This window comes from Amborella trichopoda, chromosome 5 (assembly GCF_054954075.1).
Source record: "Amborella trichopoda isolate Santa Cruz 75 chromosome 5, AtrichopodaSantaCruz75HAP2 v2.0, whole genome shotgun sequence".
In the NCBI taxonomy this organism is placed as follows: domain Eukaryota; kingdom Viridiplantae; phylum Streptophyta; class Magnoliopsida; order Amborellales; family Amborellaceae; genus Amborella; species Amborella trichopoda.
The window spans coordinates 3,932,265-3,951,917 of record NC_142340.1 but is presented as its reverse complement, the minus strand read 5'-3'; the positions used below and the strand labels follow the sequence as shown (position 1 = coordinate 3,951,917).

The window sequence follows — 19,653 nt, the reverse complement described above, 5'->3', positions numbered from 1 at the left end:
CCGACCTCTGGATTAGTTGATATCCAGTACATGTCACCATCAAAATCACCATTTGCAATTTCGTCTGCTGCAGATCGTGGACCTTGAGTAGAAAAAAATATTGCAAACTTGGCATTACCAACAATCTCCACCAAATCCTCAATGTAAGTTGCTGTAAAGACATGGATATCACCAAAATGCAGTCCAGGATGTCTGTACACTAAAACTTTCCCTGAAATTTGTCCATGATCCCTACAAAGTACTCAAATAAAAAATAGAATAAAAATGGCAATCCATTATCTCTGAATGAAATTAAGGCATAAACTCATCAACATCAATTATGCAATTCAGTGTGTCAAGACGACAGGTTTACGATTCAAAAACAAATGTCATGAATAGGTACCGTTGTAGAAGAATTTGTATTATTCAAAAGCATTAAATTGAATTTTGAAAATGACAATCAAATTAAACTAATTCTAAGCCATAGACTCCCTAATCAAGATTCCCCAAGAAAAGAGCACAGTATCACAAAGAATTCCTGACTGCTAGATAGAAAAGAATGAGCAAAATATACAGTTCTGACATGCCTCGGGACTTTAAACATCAACTTCCACCAGTTCTCCCCTTCAATACTGATAATTAATCAACATAACAGCAAAACCATTTAAAAGGTCAAACAAGATAATATTTAATTTTAACCATAAAGAATCTACAAATTCCAGAAGGCTACCATAATGGACCTAGTTTTGAAAAATATTATACACAGCAAATTAAGGATGAGAACAAAATTGTACAATAGAGAGAAGTTTAAGTAGAAAATTGTAACAAAAACTCATTCATATGTTACATATACATGCATGAATGAGTTTAATGATTAAGCACCTCTTATGTGTATTATCTGCCCAAAAAAATAGAAAATAAAAACAATACAAGAAATAATGAACAGAAAACATCTATATTTAATACTTCTAAAGAATTCCTCTCAAGCCAAATGAGCAGATCAATGCATCATGAGCTTGAAAGATAACAATTCCTCGACAGGCATTCGGCGAAGAAATTACATGATGTGAATTGTAAGTAACGAACATGTTATGATTTTCTTAGCAACACCAATGAAATGGATAAGCATCTCCAATGTATAGCATGAAAAAAAGGGTAGGCCACCCCACATGCAACACATCTTTTTTTTATTTTTTGCCTTTTCTTCCCTTTTATTTTTGTTGTTATTTGATTTGTTGTGGTGGAAGGGGAGGGGGAGGTTAGCAGGGATTTGAAATTGTCAACACACTAAACATTCAAACCCAGTACCCAAACAGACATTTACAATTCCAGTACACTGTAAGTAGTGTAATAACAAAGAATAAAGGCTATCAACATCGACATAGCTGCCAAGTAAGCTGCTACATTCAAAGCCAATGGTGGAAAAAAAAAGCTACGGATTTCTATTTCTTACTGCTCATCATAATCATCAAAGCATTTTCCCAACTAATTGGGATCGGCAACACGAATTTAGGTCTGACATTCTACTCTATTAAGGGTACCCTCAGTTAGGCCATATCCCCATATCATTTCTTACTACTTCCAACCATGTTCTTTTGGGGCCACACCTTGTCTTTTTTTAGCCTTCCACTTGAACTAACTCGTACCTCCTAACAGATGTTGTACTGGATATGCGCCACACATAGCCAACCCACTTAAGTCTACTCTATCTCATCCTATTGCCTATTGGTGCCACATCAAAATCTTTCTGGATGTATTCGTTTCGAATTCTATTCCTACTTGTCTTACCACTCATCCAACTCAAAATCCTCATCTCCACTACACTCATTCTATGGCTATATTGTTTTTTGACCACCCAACAATCCACCCCATAGAGCAAAACTAGTCTCACAGTTGTCCTATAGAACTTGCTCTTTAGCTTCCTTGGTATGCGGCGATCACATAAAATTTTGGCTGCACATCTCCACTTCGCCCACCCGGCTCTAAATTTATGTGTGACATCTTTCTCTATCCCTCCATTTTCCTAGTTTATAGACCCAAAATATTAAATTGCACTCTTTTTGGTATTTCCTAATCGTGAATGTTAACTGCTTACTCGTCTCTACTCCTATTATTACTAAACTTGCATTTCATATACTGTATCTTAGACTACTAATTTTAAAACCTTTAGATTCGAGAGCATCCCTCCAAAGTTCTAACTTTATGTTGACCTCATTTCAGGTCTCATTGATCAAAACTATGTCATCATCGAACAACATGCGCCATGGTACCTCATCTTGTATTAAGTTGTCCATAATTAAGACAAAAAGGTATAGGCTCAACGTCGACCCCTGATGTAGACCTATTGTCACTGAAAACTCACTCGTCTCTCCACCAGTTGTTTGTACACTAATTAGCCCTCCATCAAACATATTTCTCACCAAGTCACACCCACCAAATCAAATCTCGAGGTACTCTATCATAAGTTTTCTTTAGATTAATAAAGACCATGTGGAGGTCTTTTTCCCTTTGTCCTAAACTTCTCAATAAGTTGCGTAAGTAGGAAAATAGCCTCGGTTGTTGACCTCTCTAGCATGAAACCGAATTGGTTTTCTGATACACTCGTTTCATGCTTAGTCATTGCTCAATCACTTTATCCCAGAGCTTCATAGTGTAGCTCATAAGTTTGATCCCTCGATAGTTTATACAATTTTATGTTTCTTTTGATTTTGTAAATAGGTACCACAATATTTTTCCTCTATCCGTCTGGTATTTTCTTTGTTCTCAATACTTTGTTGAATAGCTTGACCAACCAGTCAATGTCAATTTTCCCCGTGCACTTTCAAACCTCTATCGAGATACCATCTGGTCCTAAAGTCATTCTTATCTTCATCCTTTCCAAAGCTTCTTTCACTTCCGATATCCTAATCCTACAAATGTATCTATGACCTCCTCCCTCATTTATGTCAATGGTTCCTTCTACCGCCATGTTCTCATTGTGTTTGTCATTCAATAATTTTTGAAAAATAAACTCTCTACCTTTCATTGCCCTCTTCATCCTTCACCAAGACCCTTTGATCATCAGTCTTAATGCATTTAATATAGTCCAGATCCCTACACTTTTTTTCTCTCTTTTTTGCTAATTTGAAAACATTTTTCACCTAGTGTTCGCAATATCAACTACTTCAACTCATAATCGGCTGGTTAGATCGGAATAGGGAGCCTTTCGATCCAATTAACCCCAGTTTTGGAGATCTACTTGGGGGGAATGGAACCCCATCCCCCCACATGAATAGTACATAACCGACCGGTTCTTTTAATCCAAACTAGCCGAATAACAACAAACCGAACAGTTATCCAAAAAATTGGTCGATTTTCAAAAGAAAAGGCCATTTTTTAATTGTGCAACTCAAGGGTTCAACTTGGAACATTGCCTCATGGGTTCGATTTTGGGTGGTTTTTTCAACTTTTGAAGGCTTTTTCATAGCTTTTAGACCATTATTGAAGGAAATTATTGTGCCAAGGCTACAAAACTAAGATCTCACAATGAAAAAATCATCTCAAAAAATTCCATGTTCATTTGTTTTGGTGTTTTTCATCGGGTTCTAAAAAGTCCGTCATACAATTGATTTCTCACTTGATTTTGATCAGTTTTGTGTCAAATTTTGTGCATTTTGAAGATAATTGAGTTCATCACACAATTGTTGTGTTAATTTGGTCAACTACACAAAGTTTCGTGCTCGATTTTGGCAGTTTTGGTAAGACACTCAGAGTCTAAGTTCTGAAATATGAGAAATCTGTCCAACTAATGATTTCTCCCCCGATTTTGATTGGTTTTATGTCAACATTTGTGCATTTTGAAGATAACAGAGTTCATCACACGATCGTTATGGAAATTTGGTCGATTACACAAAGTTTTGTGCTCGATTTTGGTTGTATCAGTCGATTACTGGGGCCAAGTCCAAGTAACTCGGCCAATTAGTGCCAAGTACAGTAGCAGAAATTTTTTTACCAATTTATTGAAAAATAATTTACCTGACCGACTCATACTGGTTAACCGGCACGGTTTTGAGTTAACCAAAACCGGCCCATGACCAATTGACCTGCCCAGTTTGATCTTTCATACATTGTTTTCATCTTTTCTTGCATTGCTATATAGATTACCATATGCCTTAAGTTTAGCTTTACTTTTTATTTCTTTAGCCTTTTTCTTATCATTATTATTTTCTTTTAAGTTTTGACTTTGATCATTTTTATTACACTGCAAGGTTTTATAACATGATTGATTTTCGCTAATGGTCTTCTAAACCACATCACTCCATCACCAAGTTTCCTTATCGGATTTCTTTTCCCTCTAGATTCTTCTAAAATTTCTTTAGCCACTTTCTTAATACAGTCAGCCATCTGATTCCACATAATATTGACCTCATGTTCAGAGGTTCATTTTCTTTCTTTAACCAATTTATCCTTAAATAAGTATATTTCTCATTTTTTAAATTCCACCATCTAGTTCTTGGACACCGATTAATTTCACCTCCTCTTTCATGTTTTTATGCAGACGTCCATAACCACGAGTCTATATTGGGTGGTCAAACTCTCTCTTGGGATAATATTGCAGTCTTTACATGATGGTCGATCTACCTTCTTAACTAGGAAGAAGGTCAAACTCTCTCTTGGGATAATATTGCAGTCTTTACATGATGGTCGATCTACCTTCTTAACTAGGAAGAAATCTATTTAGCTTTTATCTGATCCACTTTTACTTCTATTTCTTACAACTAAATAAAATAAAATTAGGTCCAAAATAAACACTTAATCTAGTGTTGGAGCAGTGATAATCAAGAATCCACCCGACCAGTAGTGTATGGGTATTGTTAAGCCGACCAGAGCTACAATAAAAGTCCTGGTGATATAATACCTTGTAAGTATCAAAATATGTTCCATGTCTTGAAGTGAGAAAGCTGTTGTACAAATTTCATACCCTGATTGGCTGAAAAAGCCTGATTCAAACATCAGAAATTTCAAAAGAAGGAAACTCCTGGTTAATTCCATCAGCAAGAATAATTTGCATGGATAATTCACAATTCCCACCTATAGAAGGTACTTCAAATCAAATCTTGGCGGAGGTAGCAATGGAAAATTGGAAACCTAGGGTTGACTGGGCACCAAGGAGTCATCCTTAACTGTGAAGCCCAAGTACTAGTTTAAACAGACTTGTTGGGAGTCTGTGATGCATCTTACGAGGAAGAGATAATTATTAACCAATTATCTGTTCTTGGTTGTTGTGAGACCCCAAAATAAAATATAAGTTGCAACAAAAACAAACAAAGACCGCAATATCATTAGGCACCGCCATTCCCATTGATACAGAAGAGAGATCCAAGCTTGTAGGTCAACAATGGCAATAAAGCAGACAATGTAAATGTCGTGCGGCATGTTTCCTTCTTTATACAACTTTTTGAATCAGTTCTCCTGTATTTAGGGATCATCCAGCCTCCAAGTTCTTTTCATAATCGAATTTTATTCAGTTTGAAAAAGAAAATAAAGAAAAGAATACAAAGTAAAACCATAATTGAGACAAATAATTGAACTTGCACAAAAACAACAGTCAACTTCTCAATATCTTCCTTCCATAGCATTTTTACGTCAAAGTTTTTAAGCTCGCCAGTGACTTTTTCAGATATTTTTCAACCAGACAAAAAGAAAAAAAATATGAAATAATACAGAGAATTGAATGAGACACTTACAAAATGATACAGACTTCATTTCCCTTCAACTTTCCTGTGGGGTCTGCAGTACCCATCAGATAATAAGAGTTTGGTAAAAGAACCTTTCCTTCTTTAAGGCCTTTCCTTTCCTCCTTCATAAGAATTGACAAACGATGCTGTAGGTAAGGTTCCTCAAGCGGTAATCCACAAAAAATCATTCTCGCCACCAACAAATTGTCACTTATCTCTTGATATTTCACAGCAGCTGCAAAACACAAAATTAAGGAAGACGACACAATGAATCCACTACAAAAAAAACATTCAACAACAGGCTCTTTTCCAGGAGACAAATCCACACACTGGAAAACTAAAAAGATTAGTGAATTAGTAACAAAGTAATAGAGATTTTATACTAAAAGACCAAGTACATTTAGTACAAGAAAATTACAATCACGCCCATCCATCAAATGTGAAATCAAGAAGCTGGGAGAGCATCATTTCACCCACAAAAGTCCGAGTTAAATTTTCTAGACTTTGAACCCAGCTAATGCCGCACAAATCCCCAATCTCAACCCCCCCCCCGCCCCACAGGGGGGCCCACCAGCACCCAATTTCGCATCGGTCACCTAGAGTGATTTGACTCCTTTTTTGTATATATGTTCTCAAATACATCCACCCCAACGCCTAGGTGGGTGAGAGCCCTGGGTGCATCCACTTGGGGGTAGGCAGGCACCCAGGGAGAGCAGGCCATATGTTCCTGCATTTTGCTAGGTAGGCACCATGGCCAGCCTAGTACCAAACCCCCCAAAAGTGAGAGAAGACGGAAAATAAATAAGAGAGACAGGGTAGAGAGAGAATTAAGAGAGAAATAAGGTTTACACAGGGATCCTAATCATCAAGTTCCTCATTTCAAATGCAAGTTAGAGAAATGATAGGCTCTTGTGAAATGTGGATGACTTGGTAAAGTACAGCATGACACAATTTCTTTATAATCATAAGCAACTTTTTTAGGGGCTACCAAGTACTAACACCTAGCAACTCTATACAATATTTTCCTTTTCTTTTTCTTTTCTTTTTTTTTGGCGGGGGTGGGAGGGGGGGGGAGATGTGGGTGAGTCGTTTGGGTGGGATGGAGGGAGGGTCATGCAACTGTTATCTCTTCACAAGGTTCGGCGAGAGAGAGAGAGAGAGAGAGAGGGAGGGAGAGAGAGAGAGAGAGGGAGGGAGAGAGAGACCCATGCAATATTATCTCCTTAAAAACTGGATAAGCATGCCCTCCCTCCCTCTCTCCCCCCAGCACTTCAGGCTGCCTAGGTAACTAGGCACTTACCTAGGCAACTACGTCCGCTCTTTAAAACAATGTTTTGTACCAAAGGCAAATCGGCTTATTGTATACTGTCCCTAAGGAATCTTGTTTGTGCTTCCCTGAAGCAAGAAAAGTGCGACTACATTGCTATTATACTTAAATATAGATCACAAAGAAACAAAGATCCTTCGAGTATTCTTATCAATTTCAAAATTGTAATCTGATCCATATCCATTGAGTATTCTTACCAATTTCAAAATTATGATCCATAAAAATCTATTCTTTTTTCAGTTGGCCTGATCCATGAAAATATATCTCTGAAAGAAAAATACACAACGAGAACATGTGACTTGGTACATAAAGATTTAAACGGAATCCTCACCTGTTAAAGCCAATTTTTTTGAATACCGCACATTCTGAACATCGTCTAAAGCAGCCTGTATCAGAAACATGAAGCACGATTTTGGCACACCTCCATGGCTGAGCAATGTAATCAAATACCTCGATAGGGCTGCTCCTCTTGGACGATTGCTACAATAAAAAGAAACATTTCAAAACAAAATTCAGTTCAGACAAGTCTTCGACATGCCAAATACTGATGGGACAGATTCAGCAGTGATGCAAATATTCTGTATAACAGTTGACGAAGAACTACGAAAAACCTAGAGCAAAAAGCTGAAGAAATTTGAAAACAGCAGATAGCCAGATAATACATTGTTGAAAACACAAAAGGTAAAGAAGAAGCCGAACATAGGCCATGTTCATAAATGCAAATCCATCCGAACCTTGTTCCAACCATTTCAAACGAATTGAAAGATGGAAGACGTGAAAAATCAGTATCTCTCTCAACTTTAACCATGGATGGCCTCACTTGAATGGTGTTAGGTGGAAGCTGTAAGGTTTCCGGAAAAGAAGACAGAAAAATACAGGTCAAGCAAATAGAGTTAATAATACAAATCAACAAAATAAGTTTCTGAACTAAATATACTGATGTCAAATGGAAGTGACGAAATAAAAAATACTACCTGCATATCTCTTTTTTACATGTCACAACCCATAATGATTATCTATTAGATTAAAGCATCTTATCTCAGGGATATTGTGCTGCTCCTTATCAAGGAAAGAATTGAATTATAGGTGAAACCCCAAAGCAAAGCAAAGATAAGAAGAAAAATCATATTTGAAAACCAATAAATATGTGCTGCAAAATATCACCTTAACATGGATTCTAAAGGAAATAATTGAAGTTCAGCAATATTGGGTCATGCCATAACACAATTGACCAATCACAATAAATGGGTGAACTAGATGGTCAACTAAAACACCATCTTGAATGTTAGCAATGCTTCTCTACAACCAGTGCCTCTTTCACATTTCTAGATTTCACAGCAAGGAAAAATAAACACAGATCATATATCAAAACATGAAAAGGATCAAAATTTTAGCACAATTCTTGGGTTAACCAGAGACATTAGAAAATATATCATATAGATTATATAGAAACTCTATCCTAATGATGTATCTTATCATGGTTTGATCTAATCTAATCTTTGATAGCCTGCAACGACAACAATTAATACCAGGAGAAGCAATAATAGAGAATCTGCCACTCAACCTAACTGTTTCAAGTTCGAGTTGATTATTCTTTTCATAGAGATGCCATCTGACACTAGAAATGCAAGCAGCAGACATGCATGTAAAAAGCATGCATCTATATGTAATGTGTGTCATAAACACTACAAGTTCTCTTCATTCCTTCAACTTCATTTGTTTTTTCTGAGATGATGTCTTTCCATGCGCATAGTTTTTACCAAGAAGATAATGTGGTCATATATGGCACATCAACGGCAGTACTAGGTGCATCCCATGCTTGAGTGCGTCAGTAGGATATCAAGTCCTAGTAGATAGTCAACTGTGTTATTGGAAAATGTTCCCAATAAGTTGCCAGCACCAATCAGCAAGATGGATATTAGCAAAATTGGCAGATGTCAATTAAGCATATATTGCAATTGTTAAACAACCAAGGCCAGTAAATGCAAAAAAGAAGCATGGCCAATAGCTGCCTAACCTAATTACACCCCACTATCATGAAAAGGAAGCACCAAACACATATATCAGATACCCAATACTCCAATATTTGATCTTAGATGTTCACAATTCATCAGAGAAGCAAGGTTCCCAAAGACGTGATAAAGCACATAAGCAAAGATACTAAGCACATGGAAGATTCCAGGATGTCAAATTTAGAGTTAAAATACAATCAAATATTCCATAAACACGCTTAACCCAGTTATTGCAATTTGTTTGATGGGTTCAACACAGTAACCAAATCCAAATAAATCATGCCAAGAGGACAAAAATATAGCTTTTATGTTTTCAAGAATCCGATTAATGCATGTCCATGACATTTATGTCTACGATCAACAAAATAACAAAGGAGAAGCTATCAAAAATAAATTACTGTCCAACAGAACCAACAACATGCATCATGTTATCGAAGACACCAATAAGAAACAACAAAGATAAGGGTCCAAAGTTCGCAAACCACCATAAATAAAGAATAACAACAAATAAATAATGAACAAGCTATAAAAAGGAACAAAATATTCTACATTTGGTGAGAATGACACACCAATTTGTTAACAAGCACAGTTCCTTTGACAGCACACCCATCATAAAAAAGCCGAAATTGGATTAGCAAATGCTGAAACAAATATAAAGCAATATCAGAAGATCTTCATCTTGTAGAACATAGGAATGCAAAACAAATTTGTTTTTAAATTAATGAGCTCAACGCTGTGAACCAGAAGTCAAGGCAAAGAGCACCTCACTACTAGGCTACAGGTTAAACCCAGAAAGTCAATAAATCAAATAAATAGTTAATAAACCATACAAGATCCCCAGAAACATATTTAATCTCCTCATCCAAAACAGACTTCGCATTGAGTTCCATTCCATTTAAGCACGTCTGCAATCAGAAATTTAGATTAGAGAGACAACGTCAAACAGGACAGAAATTCAAATATGCAATTAGAGAAAAAAAAAAAAGCACAAACAAATAGGAAACTCTATGTCAAATGCACTCCTCCACATGATAAATTTGTATAATTCAAGCACCTCCACAGAAGAGGGCAGGGGGAGAGAGATCCATAGAATTATCCATTACCAGATGGAAGAGTAGAAGTTGATATTGCATTACAAATGTTCAAGTACTTCAATGCTATCATACAATTAAATATCCACTCCAAAACATGTGCCCATTGTTGGATCATTAAAATAAAACAAGAAGGGAAAATTGAAAAAAACCCCCCAAAATGGACTTTTTACGCACTTTACCCCACGCAACTTTTCCTAGCAACTTCTCACAAAAAATCATGTTTCCTAGCAAAAACCCCTTATACAAAAATTTAATTTTTGTTTGACGAAAATACCATTCCCTCATGTAACAAATCATTTTTGGATCCCAATAAAAGGAAACGCCGGACTGCACTTGTACAACGCCGGACAGCTCACTTCAAAACGCCGGACCACTACTTCAAAACGCCGAACTATCCTTTCAAAATGCTGGACTGCCATATCAAAACGGCGGACTGCCCCTTCAAAATACCGGACCGCAACTTCAAAACGTCGAACCGCCCATTCAAGCAAAAAATAATCGATAGACCGCAACCATGAAACGCCGGACTGCCACTATGAAACGCCTAACAGCCACCATGAAATGCCGAACCGGCCAATCCAGCAAAAATATTCACTGGACCGCCAGTTCAAAATGCCGTACCGCCCTCTCCAACCAAAATAATTTATGTGAGGGAAGGGTATTTTTGTCCAAAAAAAATGAACTTTTGTATGGAGGGTATTTGGTAGGGACAGTTGGGTAGGGGGTAAAGTGGGTAAGAAGTCCATTTTGGTGGGGTTTTTGCAATTTTCCCAAACAAGAATACAAACAAATTAAAATGCATAACATACATAACTACAATGCATCAAGAACCGTAACCCGGTGGTGGTCCTACCTAAGCAAGGTCCCGAGAGGGGTGGGCTGTAAACGGTCCAACCTTTGGCTTACGCACAAAGTGACCACTCACAGGAGAATGCATAATATACACAATTCATTGCTTCTGCCCTTGACTGCTTCTTTACTTAGTTCTATGTCAAGGCAAACATAAAGGCAAGCTTTACAAGTGACTGCAACCAGTGTACATTTTAATAATGTATGTACTGCATTTAAGCAATCAATAGGAAATGGCCACTGATCATTTGTGCATAAAACTTTCTAAGCAAAGGGCGTACCCTCCATACAAGTGACGCAACGAATAAGTTAGCACCACATAGACAGAGAAAAACCTCAAAACATGCATCATACAAGACACAAATAACATTGTGGTCCTCTCCAAGCCCAAGAACAAAGAAAATCATCATCATCATTATCCAAGCCTTATCCCAATTATTTGGTCGACTACATGAATCTTGTTCCTCCATTCTTTATATAACAAAGGTTTAAGACTCATGATAAGACGTGGTAGAGTTTTACGTTGGTTGCGTACCTAACGCAACCCACCACCTTTTACCTAGGTTAAGGGAAACTTTAAAGTCCTCTCCCTCATTAGATCAAAGAACAAAGCAAATAATAAAGTTAAAAAATATGAAAGGGCACATTAAAGCAAGAAATCAAAAAAGTTGAATTCAAACAACTAAAATCATGCTTAAAAGAAAAAAACTTCTAATAACTCAATAAGCATGCAATGCGGCGCTACAAAAAGCTTGAACTGCAGCGATACAACAATTTCGATGTCGCACAATGTTTCCAGTGTTACACCCACTGAAAGATCCATAAAGAGATCAAATTTCCATAAACTACCAAATCAAGCCCAATAAATTTCTATATATCAATCCTTACAAGGTGCCATCAATTCCGCACAATAGAATTCAATTGTCTACTAAGCTAAAATTTAGTACTGCTTAGTGTTTCAAAAAGCAGCCCGTAAGGGGGGCCTGGGCGCATCGCCCAAGCCTAGGCAACGTCCTCGATGGGGAGTCCATTAGCAACCACCTAGGCGCCAAGGAACCTACCTAGGCAAGCGCCCAGCGTGAAAATGAACTTGGTTGAGGGGCATCTTTCGTTTTTTTTACCCCTATATAAGGGGGAAAAGGGGGGTTCAAGTTATCGTGTGACCTAAATCTTTTTGTTTACTTTTAAAGTGAAAAACAATTTAAAATAACTAGCTTTTTACATTTTTTAAAACCCTTATCAGTTAATTTTTTATGCTCAGGTAACATAGGTTTTCCCCAACCGAGTGGCCTAGACCGTCAAGCACAGTTCGGTATCAGTAAACATCATTTGTTTAATATGGTCCACGAGGGACCACACCCCCACTGAGTTCATGTTCCACTATATCATTTCATTTTACAAGCACGCATAAGGCCTTTAATTGCCACATTCACCCAACAGTGATCCGGGTTGGAAGTATGATTATAACCCAAATCCAATTGACAAAAATCGTATAAGATGTAATTATTATAAAAAGATACTAATGGGGTATAAACCAGCTCAAAAAATACTTGTCGGTATTATTAGGGGGAATATTGCCCTCGTAAAAATGCTCCTGAAGCTATTAGAGAAGAGATTAAGCAATAAATGAATTCGGTAAAATACAAACATGAACAAAAGCCTTATCATTTGAATAAATCTATTTTTGGTTCTTCAAGAAGTGGTGATTAGGGATGAGATTAAACAATATTTGAATTCAATAAAACTAGAAAAGGAAAAAAAGGAGCCTTGTTATATGGGACTATCTTCTCCAGGTTCTTATAAAAGTGGTGATTTAGGTTAGAAGTATGGTCATAACCTGAATTTGAAAAACAAAACGTGTAGAAGGTGCAATTATTGTGGAAAGCATACCAATGGGATATTTACCAGTTCAAGAAACACCTTGTTGGCATTAAGGGGGATGCTGCTCCATGTAAAAATATTTTCGAGGTTACCAGGGAAGAGATTAAGTAATATTGGAATTCTGTGAAATACAAAAGGGTCGAAAATTTTGAAGTGTCACCAAGTACAGCAACGAAGACTCCTAGGGCCTGATTTGCACATAGTAAGAGGGCGTAGAAGACGAAGAAGAAGAGGCTGATTCAGAAGAAACGGAGGAAGATGAGCATTATGTTGAAGAGGGAAATGACTCTGATGATGATGGCCTCGACTCCGATGCATATGATGCGGCTCACCGTACTTTTTCTGATGATGTCTAAAGACACCCGACTCTTGGTGTTGTTTTAGACTGTATATTTTCTTTTTCTTATTCTCTTGTTTCTACTTATCTACTCTTGCGTGTATGCATGTATTGCAGTATCATTGTGCAAGCATTACTAGCAGTGTATCTATGACAAATTCTAGGGGCCGCCTAAGCGCTAAGCAGATAGGACCCCCCAGGCCGCCTAGGCACTGCCCGGCATTTTTTGGAACATTGTATAGCTTCATGATAAAACAATCCTATTGAACAAACCTCAACCTTCTTTTGTTTCAAATAGCGTTCCTTGAATATATTCTTCGAAAATTTGCTCATCAAGTCTTCAGAAATGAAACCAGTTCCGTCTGTGTGTATCAAGCATTGACCATTCTGATCATAGACAATCTCATTATGATTATCCTGACAAAGAAACGATTATATCCATGAATTAATTTTAAGGAAGACAAAGCCATACCATGAAGCTAGAAAAAGAGCAAAAGGCTTCAGAATAATAGTCCTTCACAAGCTCATTTAATGCAAAAGGCCAACAACAGTACCAAACAAGGCTTATCATTGATGCGCTCAATATTCACACTACCAAGATCAACTTCTAGTTTGATTGTCTTTGACAAAATAAGAGAAAACCTGCACATCCAATGCTCAGGATAAAGGATAGTTTTAGATTCTTAACATATAAGAGAAATTATATGATCTTTACCTAGCCATGTATTTAGCCAAGTTGGGTACAGTATGAACATCCATGAACATGCTCCTTGCTTCTTGGATGGTCTTATTTGACAAAATATATGGGGTGTGCATGTCCGACTCAGCATCAGACTTCATACAGACAAAATAACACTTCACACCTGTGGTATTTGCATTTTTCCTTTTCTCTTCTTTACCCCCATCTTTGAAAACTGATCCACAAAAGTAAAGGACAAGTAAAAAGCATACCTCAAATTTCTAGAGCCAACCACTGCCAAAGAAAACTAACAAACTCATTTTCCTATAAAATCAGACAACCAACAAAATATGAAATTGTGAATACCCAATAGTGAAGGTTTACTCATGAATAAGGTTTAAAAAGTGCTCAGAAATCGATAATTGCTGTCAGAAACGGATAACAGGGACAACAATTATACATAATGAAGGCTCAATTGTCCCTTTAACACTAGCTAAATGTTGTGAAAGGGTAAATGATAAGTTCTTGAAAAAAAAAGCAGTGTCACAAAGAAAAAGGCCCACTTATACCCTAAAAGCGACGACCGCTCAATGGAACATAGCAACTGGCAAATGAAAGATTTCCCTCTTCACAAACAATGTAGAAGATATTGCAGCATACATGAAGAGTGAGGAGATCAGAGACTTCAAAAATTCAAATAAAGGGGAAAGAAACTCAACCAAACACAAATGCAACTAGAAAGGCTTCTTAAAGAAGCAACCATATAATGGTGGCAAGGAAGCAATATTTGATGAGAGGTCATTGCAGAAAGAAATTAAGCAGAGGTAAAAGCACTTTTCCATTTGATTGCATCACAGATGTTGCCACTCAGTCACATTCCCTCTCCACAATCCACATAACATTTTTACCAAAGAAAACTATAAACAACAAAAAAAGACAAATATACTATAAATTCCAAGACATTGAGAAAAACTTACCAAAAAAATGATATCTGCGCAAGCCAACAAGGATTCCATCTTTGGCAATCCTTCTAAATATGTTCTTAGATCTCGACAAATTGAACTCCCCTCTGCGTTCATCAACCATTTCCTCTGCAAATTTTACTGTAAGAACTTTGTCATCCCCCAGTACTCTACGTAAGTGGGTTTGGGTGCTTTCCAAGAACGGGCCCTGCTTACAGCAAGAACCTATGGTCATTTGAAATTTCCATCATTCCATCTCGAAGAAACTGTATAAAATCTTTTAGTTACAATGGCCACTAGAACTCAACATGACACAAAACAGCATGTGATTACACAATACTTTCATGAAAAGATACACAGATGTTTCACAGTTGTATCTTGAGCAAGAGTTAGAAATTTCATGATGCCCAATCGAATAAAAGAGGTTCTTAGCATGTATCATGTATTCTATATTTCAAGCTCCTTCCCAAACAAGAAATAAATGCATACTGAATATGTTGAATGAAAAAAATAAAACAAACTAAGCACATAGAGAGGAAAGAACAAAGAAGATAAATCATGAATTGAGATTGTGATAAATACTGTAAACTATATGATATGTCCAATGAATGAGAAGTGTAAACATTCACAAAAGAAATTTTAGCCTTCCTAGAAGAATGCTAGAAAGGTCACAAAAAATACGGACACATTGCAAAAGGAAAAAAAGCATACTACCTTGCAATAAATAAATAAATAATGAATACAAACCTTAAAGGAGAAATTCCCTACTGGATCCACATGACATTGGTAGTTTTCTGCTTTCCCGGAATCCCAATCAAGATTCTGCGAGGCATGAGACGAAAGAAAACATATTTATGACCAACATCATTTAGCCTCCCCAAAAATGAAACTAGACTTCATATTCCTGAAAGTTCCCTCCAACTGATCACTGCTTACTGAGATATTCATACTCCGAAGAGTCCAGTTGATTAAAGGGAAAAGGAATCAAAACCATACCATAATACCCATTGCAGATGAGGAAAATGTTGTCAACTAAAACCATAATAACTTATGACAAAGTACCAAAATAACCACCTAACCTCGTATACAAATCCAGACAACAAAATAAACATGATAAAACAGAATTAAGCATGGGTCTAAATGCCCAATCACAACTAAAGAGGAACTGACGGAGAAATTTTAGGTGTTCAAAAGAGCAAATTTGTCTCAACCAATCGTTCATAAATAGCAGTAACTAAAGAAAGGACAGACATATATAGCAGAAGCATGAGCATCAACTTCAAAACTAACTGGCATAGAGATTGGCAATTTTGTGAGTCTGACTTTACAACTGTAACTAATTTTACAAAAACCTGTTAGTACAAATCAAGGAAAATGAAGAAAGAAAACTTGAGCATTTCATCATCCACAAAAAGTTATGCACCACCCCTTATGGATTGTTGATACTGCAAAAACAAACTAATTTGTCAAAACTCAAAACTACATATGCATTTAATACTAAGCATGCTTAGGCTCCCACCTGATATAGGAGAACTTTGAGGGAACAATAAAATCAGCAAGAAACAAACCAGACAAGCATAAATCGAACAAACCACAGGTTTCTTCTCCAAACCCCAAGCTAGGGTTCCAAAAGACTAAGCTTTTCTATCGTTTACTTTCTTAAAAACATGTGGAATTGTCCTCTCAACGCCCCACACATCTCTTATATATTATAATTCAATGTTCAAAGACATTACATGCCCATACAATGATTAAAATGACCTATATATTCTAACTTAAACTTAAATGAGAAATGAGAAATTTACCTCTGTGAATAGTACTTGTGAATAGTTCCCATTGAATAGACAAAAATTATAAAAACCCTAGAATCCCTAAAAAACAAAAAACCCTAGAAATAAGCCCTAAAAGAAAACTATAATGTATATTCTTTAAAGTTGAATAAAAATAAAGAATAAAAACAATTTTTCCCTCCATCACCAACTGCCTAACCCCCCCCCTTCCCATAAGCTTCTGAGTACCCACCACAACTAGCAAAAGCACCATAGGGAGGACAGGAAGTTAATCACTGAATGCCTAGAATTTGTTGCTAATAAAAATGTAGTTTCAAGGATGAGCATGAGTTTACCAAGTCCTACAAAACACATCACTCTAAAAGCCAAATCCAGGGTGTCAACTCATTAAAAGATGATAAAAAAAATAAAACAACTACAACACACATATCAAGCCATTCACAGATTTACCCTACCACAAGCCATGCACAGCTTTAGCCTACCTAAAACCACCATGCAATTTTATTATAACCCAACAATCAACATCTTGTAGATGTAGCAGGCATCGGTGATTCAAAAAGCGGACCGTCCAATGCCTAGGCGATCCGAAAGGCCTGGGCGCATCGCCCAGGCTTAGGCGGCTAATCTAGGGGGTCGATCCCTAAGGGGCCGCCTAGGCGATACGGAACCAGCCTAGGCAAGTGCCCAGCCTTGGGAGGCTGCCCAAGGCCTACGCCCAGCCCAGGGAACAGAAATAACTTTCGGTAGGGGCAATTTTGGTCTTTTTTTTTGTTTTTAAGGGCCAAAATTTAGGGTTTTAGGTTCATTTGAAACCTAAAACCTGTTGGAACCAAATTTAGAGAGAGAAAGCTCCGAAAAAACTAGTTTTTAGTGAATTTTTTAGGATCGAAGAGTTTCTCAAAGTTAAAAAAAATTGATCAGAACATCACCCATTGATATTAGATTTATTTTTTGATGTTTTGCAAAGTCATTAGGGGGTTTTTCAGAAGATTTTAAGTATTTAGAAGCATCTTTGAGGTGGAAGTTTGAAGATTGAGCAATCAAACAAAGTAAGTGATTTTTTTTATTGCTATAGTAATTTGCATTATTTTTTAGATGTCTTCTTTGGGATCTAATAGGAGTAGTGATCCCGGTTGAGAATATGGCTATAACCCAGGTCCTAATGATAAAAATTGCATAAGATGCAAGTTGTGAAAATGATACAAAAAGGGCATAAACCGGTTCAAGAAACATCTTGTCGGTATCAAGGGGGATGTTACCCCAGGTAAAAAGACTCGTGATGTTGTTAAAGAGAAAATAAACAATTTTTTGAACATGGTGAAAATGAAAAAAGATGAGAGATTTCCACTATAGCAGAGATTAGGTCTGGGGTTCGGGTCAATTTTGATGATGATGATGATATTGATGAGGAAAGGATTGAGGAGGGATGTCAAGAGATTGAACAATCCATTATTAGGGGAAAGGGGATGGGAATTGTAATTGCTTCTGGTTCTGAGACAAATAAGCATCGGGTTAGAGGCCCTATGGATAGTTTTTTACCTCGGACTGACCCTGAGGTTGCAGAAGAGAAATAAAAAAAGCAAACCACCATTGAAAATAGAATCAAGAAGAAAGAGAGAGATAGAGCTACGTATTATTTTGTTACATGGTTTTATGAGGTGGGCATTCATTTCAATACCGCTCGTTTGAGCAACTTCTATGTTTCGATAGAGGCGATTGACCAATTTGGCCCTGAGATGAAACCCCCAACCCCATATGAGCTTTCAAAGCCTTTTTTAAAAAAGGCACTGAGTGCCACAAAGGAAGTTGTAGAACTTAAGAAGGATGCATGGGCTCAATATGGGGTTACTATTATGACTGATGTTTAGAGTGATAGGAAGAGAAAAAGTCAGATGAATTTGCAGAGACTGTTTTTTTAAGGTCTATTGATGCCTCTGATCATATCCATGATGCCCATTACATATTTCAAGTGATATAGAAGGGAATCAAGGAGGTTGGGAGCATCTTGTTGTACAGTTTGTCACAGATAATGCTGCTCCTAATATTGCTGCATCTAATTTGTTGCGCATAGCTTATCCTATAATCTTTTGGAAACCATGTGCAGCACATTGTATAGACCTCACACTTGAGGCTATTGGCGGCTTAACCGAGACATCAAGTGCAATGAAGAAGGCCAAGTTAGTTATAAATTTCATTTATAGCCACCATTTCACCCTCAGCATGATGCGTACTTTTACAAAGAAGAAAGAGATTGTGAGGCCTGGATCACGAGATTTGCAATCAGGTACTTATGCCTATATAGCATACATTTGAGGAGAGTGCAATTGAGGCAAATGTTTACGTCAGATGAGTGGAGAGCACGCAAGTGGTTTAAGGATCAAATTGAGAAGAAGGTGAGAGATATTATCCTTTCTAAGGCTTTTTTACGAGGGGTGCAAGGCGCTCTTAAGTTATTTTTTCCTCTTATCAAAGTCTTTCGCATGGTTGATAGTGACAAGCCTTTTATGGGCTACATATATGATACTATAGAAAAATACAAAAGAGAGATAGCCCAAAATTTCAATGATGAAAAAACCCGCTACAAGCCTGTTTGGGAGATTAATGATGAGAAGTGGGAAAGGCAGCTACATCGGCCATTCCATGCAGCTTGTTATTATTTGAACCCAGCTTTTTTTATATTGACAAGGATATATAAACAAATGACACAATTATGAACGAATTTAATGAGTGTGTAGAGGTGTTAATCCCTGATCCTGATATGCAGGATATTATATGCACTGATGACCTGATAAATTACAAGTACTCATTAAAGTCTTTTGGGAGTCCAATGGCGATGAGGCAAAGGACCAAAATTAATCCAGGTATTAACAATATTTTCAAGTTCATCTTCATCAAGTTCAAGTAATCAAGTAATTCTATTATTTATTTATGATTTTTTTCTATATCTTTGCAGCCCATTGGTGGAGCCAACATGAGTGTAGTTCTCCAAATTTATAAAAGTTGGCCATTCAGATCTTAAACCTAAC

General features: G+C 37.0%; 1 protein-coding gene across 22 annotated transcripts in view; it reads right to left on the bottom strand.

Moving 5' to 3' along the window:
* Positions 1-19,653, bottom strand: part of LOC18443413 (putative RNA-dependent RNA polymerase 5) — a 49,998-nt gene that overhangs the window by 9,690 nt on the left and 20,655 nt on the right. For 8 of the 22 annotated variants that reach the window (XR_016055665.1, XR_016055664.1, XR_016055667.1 and 5 more), the window contains 11 exons: positions 15,585-15,659; positions 14,853-15,045; positions 13,912-14,110; positions 13,751-13,838; positions 13,470-13,613; positions 9,866-9,940; positions 9,605-9,676; positions 7,758-7,864; positions 7,355-7,503; positions 5,706-5,931; positions 6-231 (listed from right to left, as the gene is read on the bottom strand). Coding sequence is in view for 17 of the 22 variants with exons in the window: in XM_011628502.3 (XP_011626804.1) it covers positions 6-231; positions 5,706-5,931; positions 7,355-7,503; positions 7,758-7,864; positions 9,605-9,676; positions 9,866-9,940; positions 13,470-13,613; positions 13,751-13,838; positions 13,912-14,110; positions 14,853-15,045; positions 15,585-15,659 (1,554 nt within the window). In the remaining 5 variants the exon portion in view is untranslated. Of the gene's footprint in view, positions 1-5; positions 232-5,705; positions 5,932-7,354; positions 7,504-7,757; positions 7,865-9,604; positions 9,677-9,865; positions 9,941-10,982; positions 11,951-13,469; positions 13,614-13,668; positions 13,839-13,911; positions 14,111-14,852; positions 15,046-15,584; positions 15,660-19,653 lie in introns of those variants that run through there. The other 14 variants (XR_016055666.1, XR_016055668.1, XM_020673010.2 and 11 more) reach the window with 6 other exon arrangements.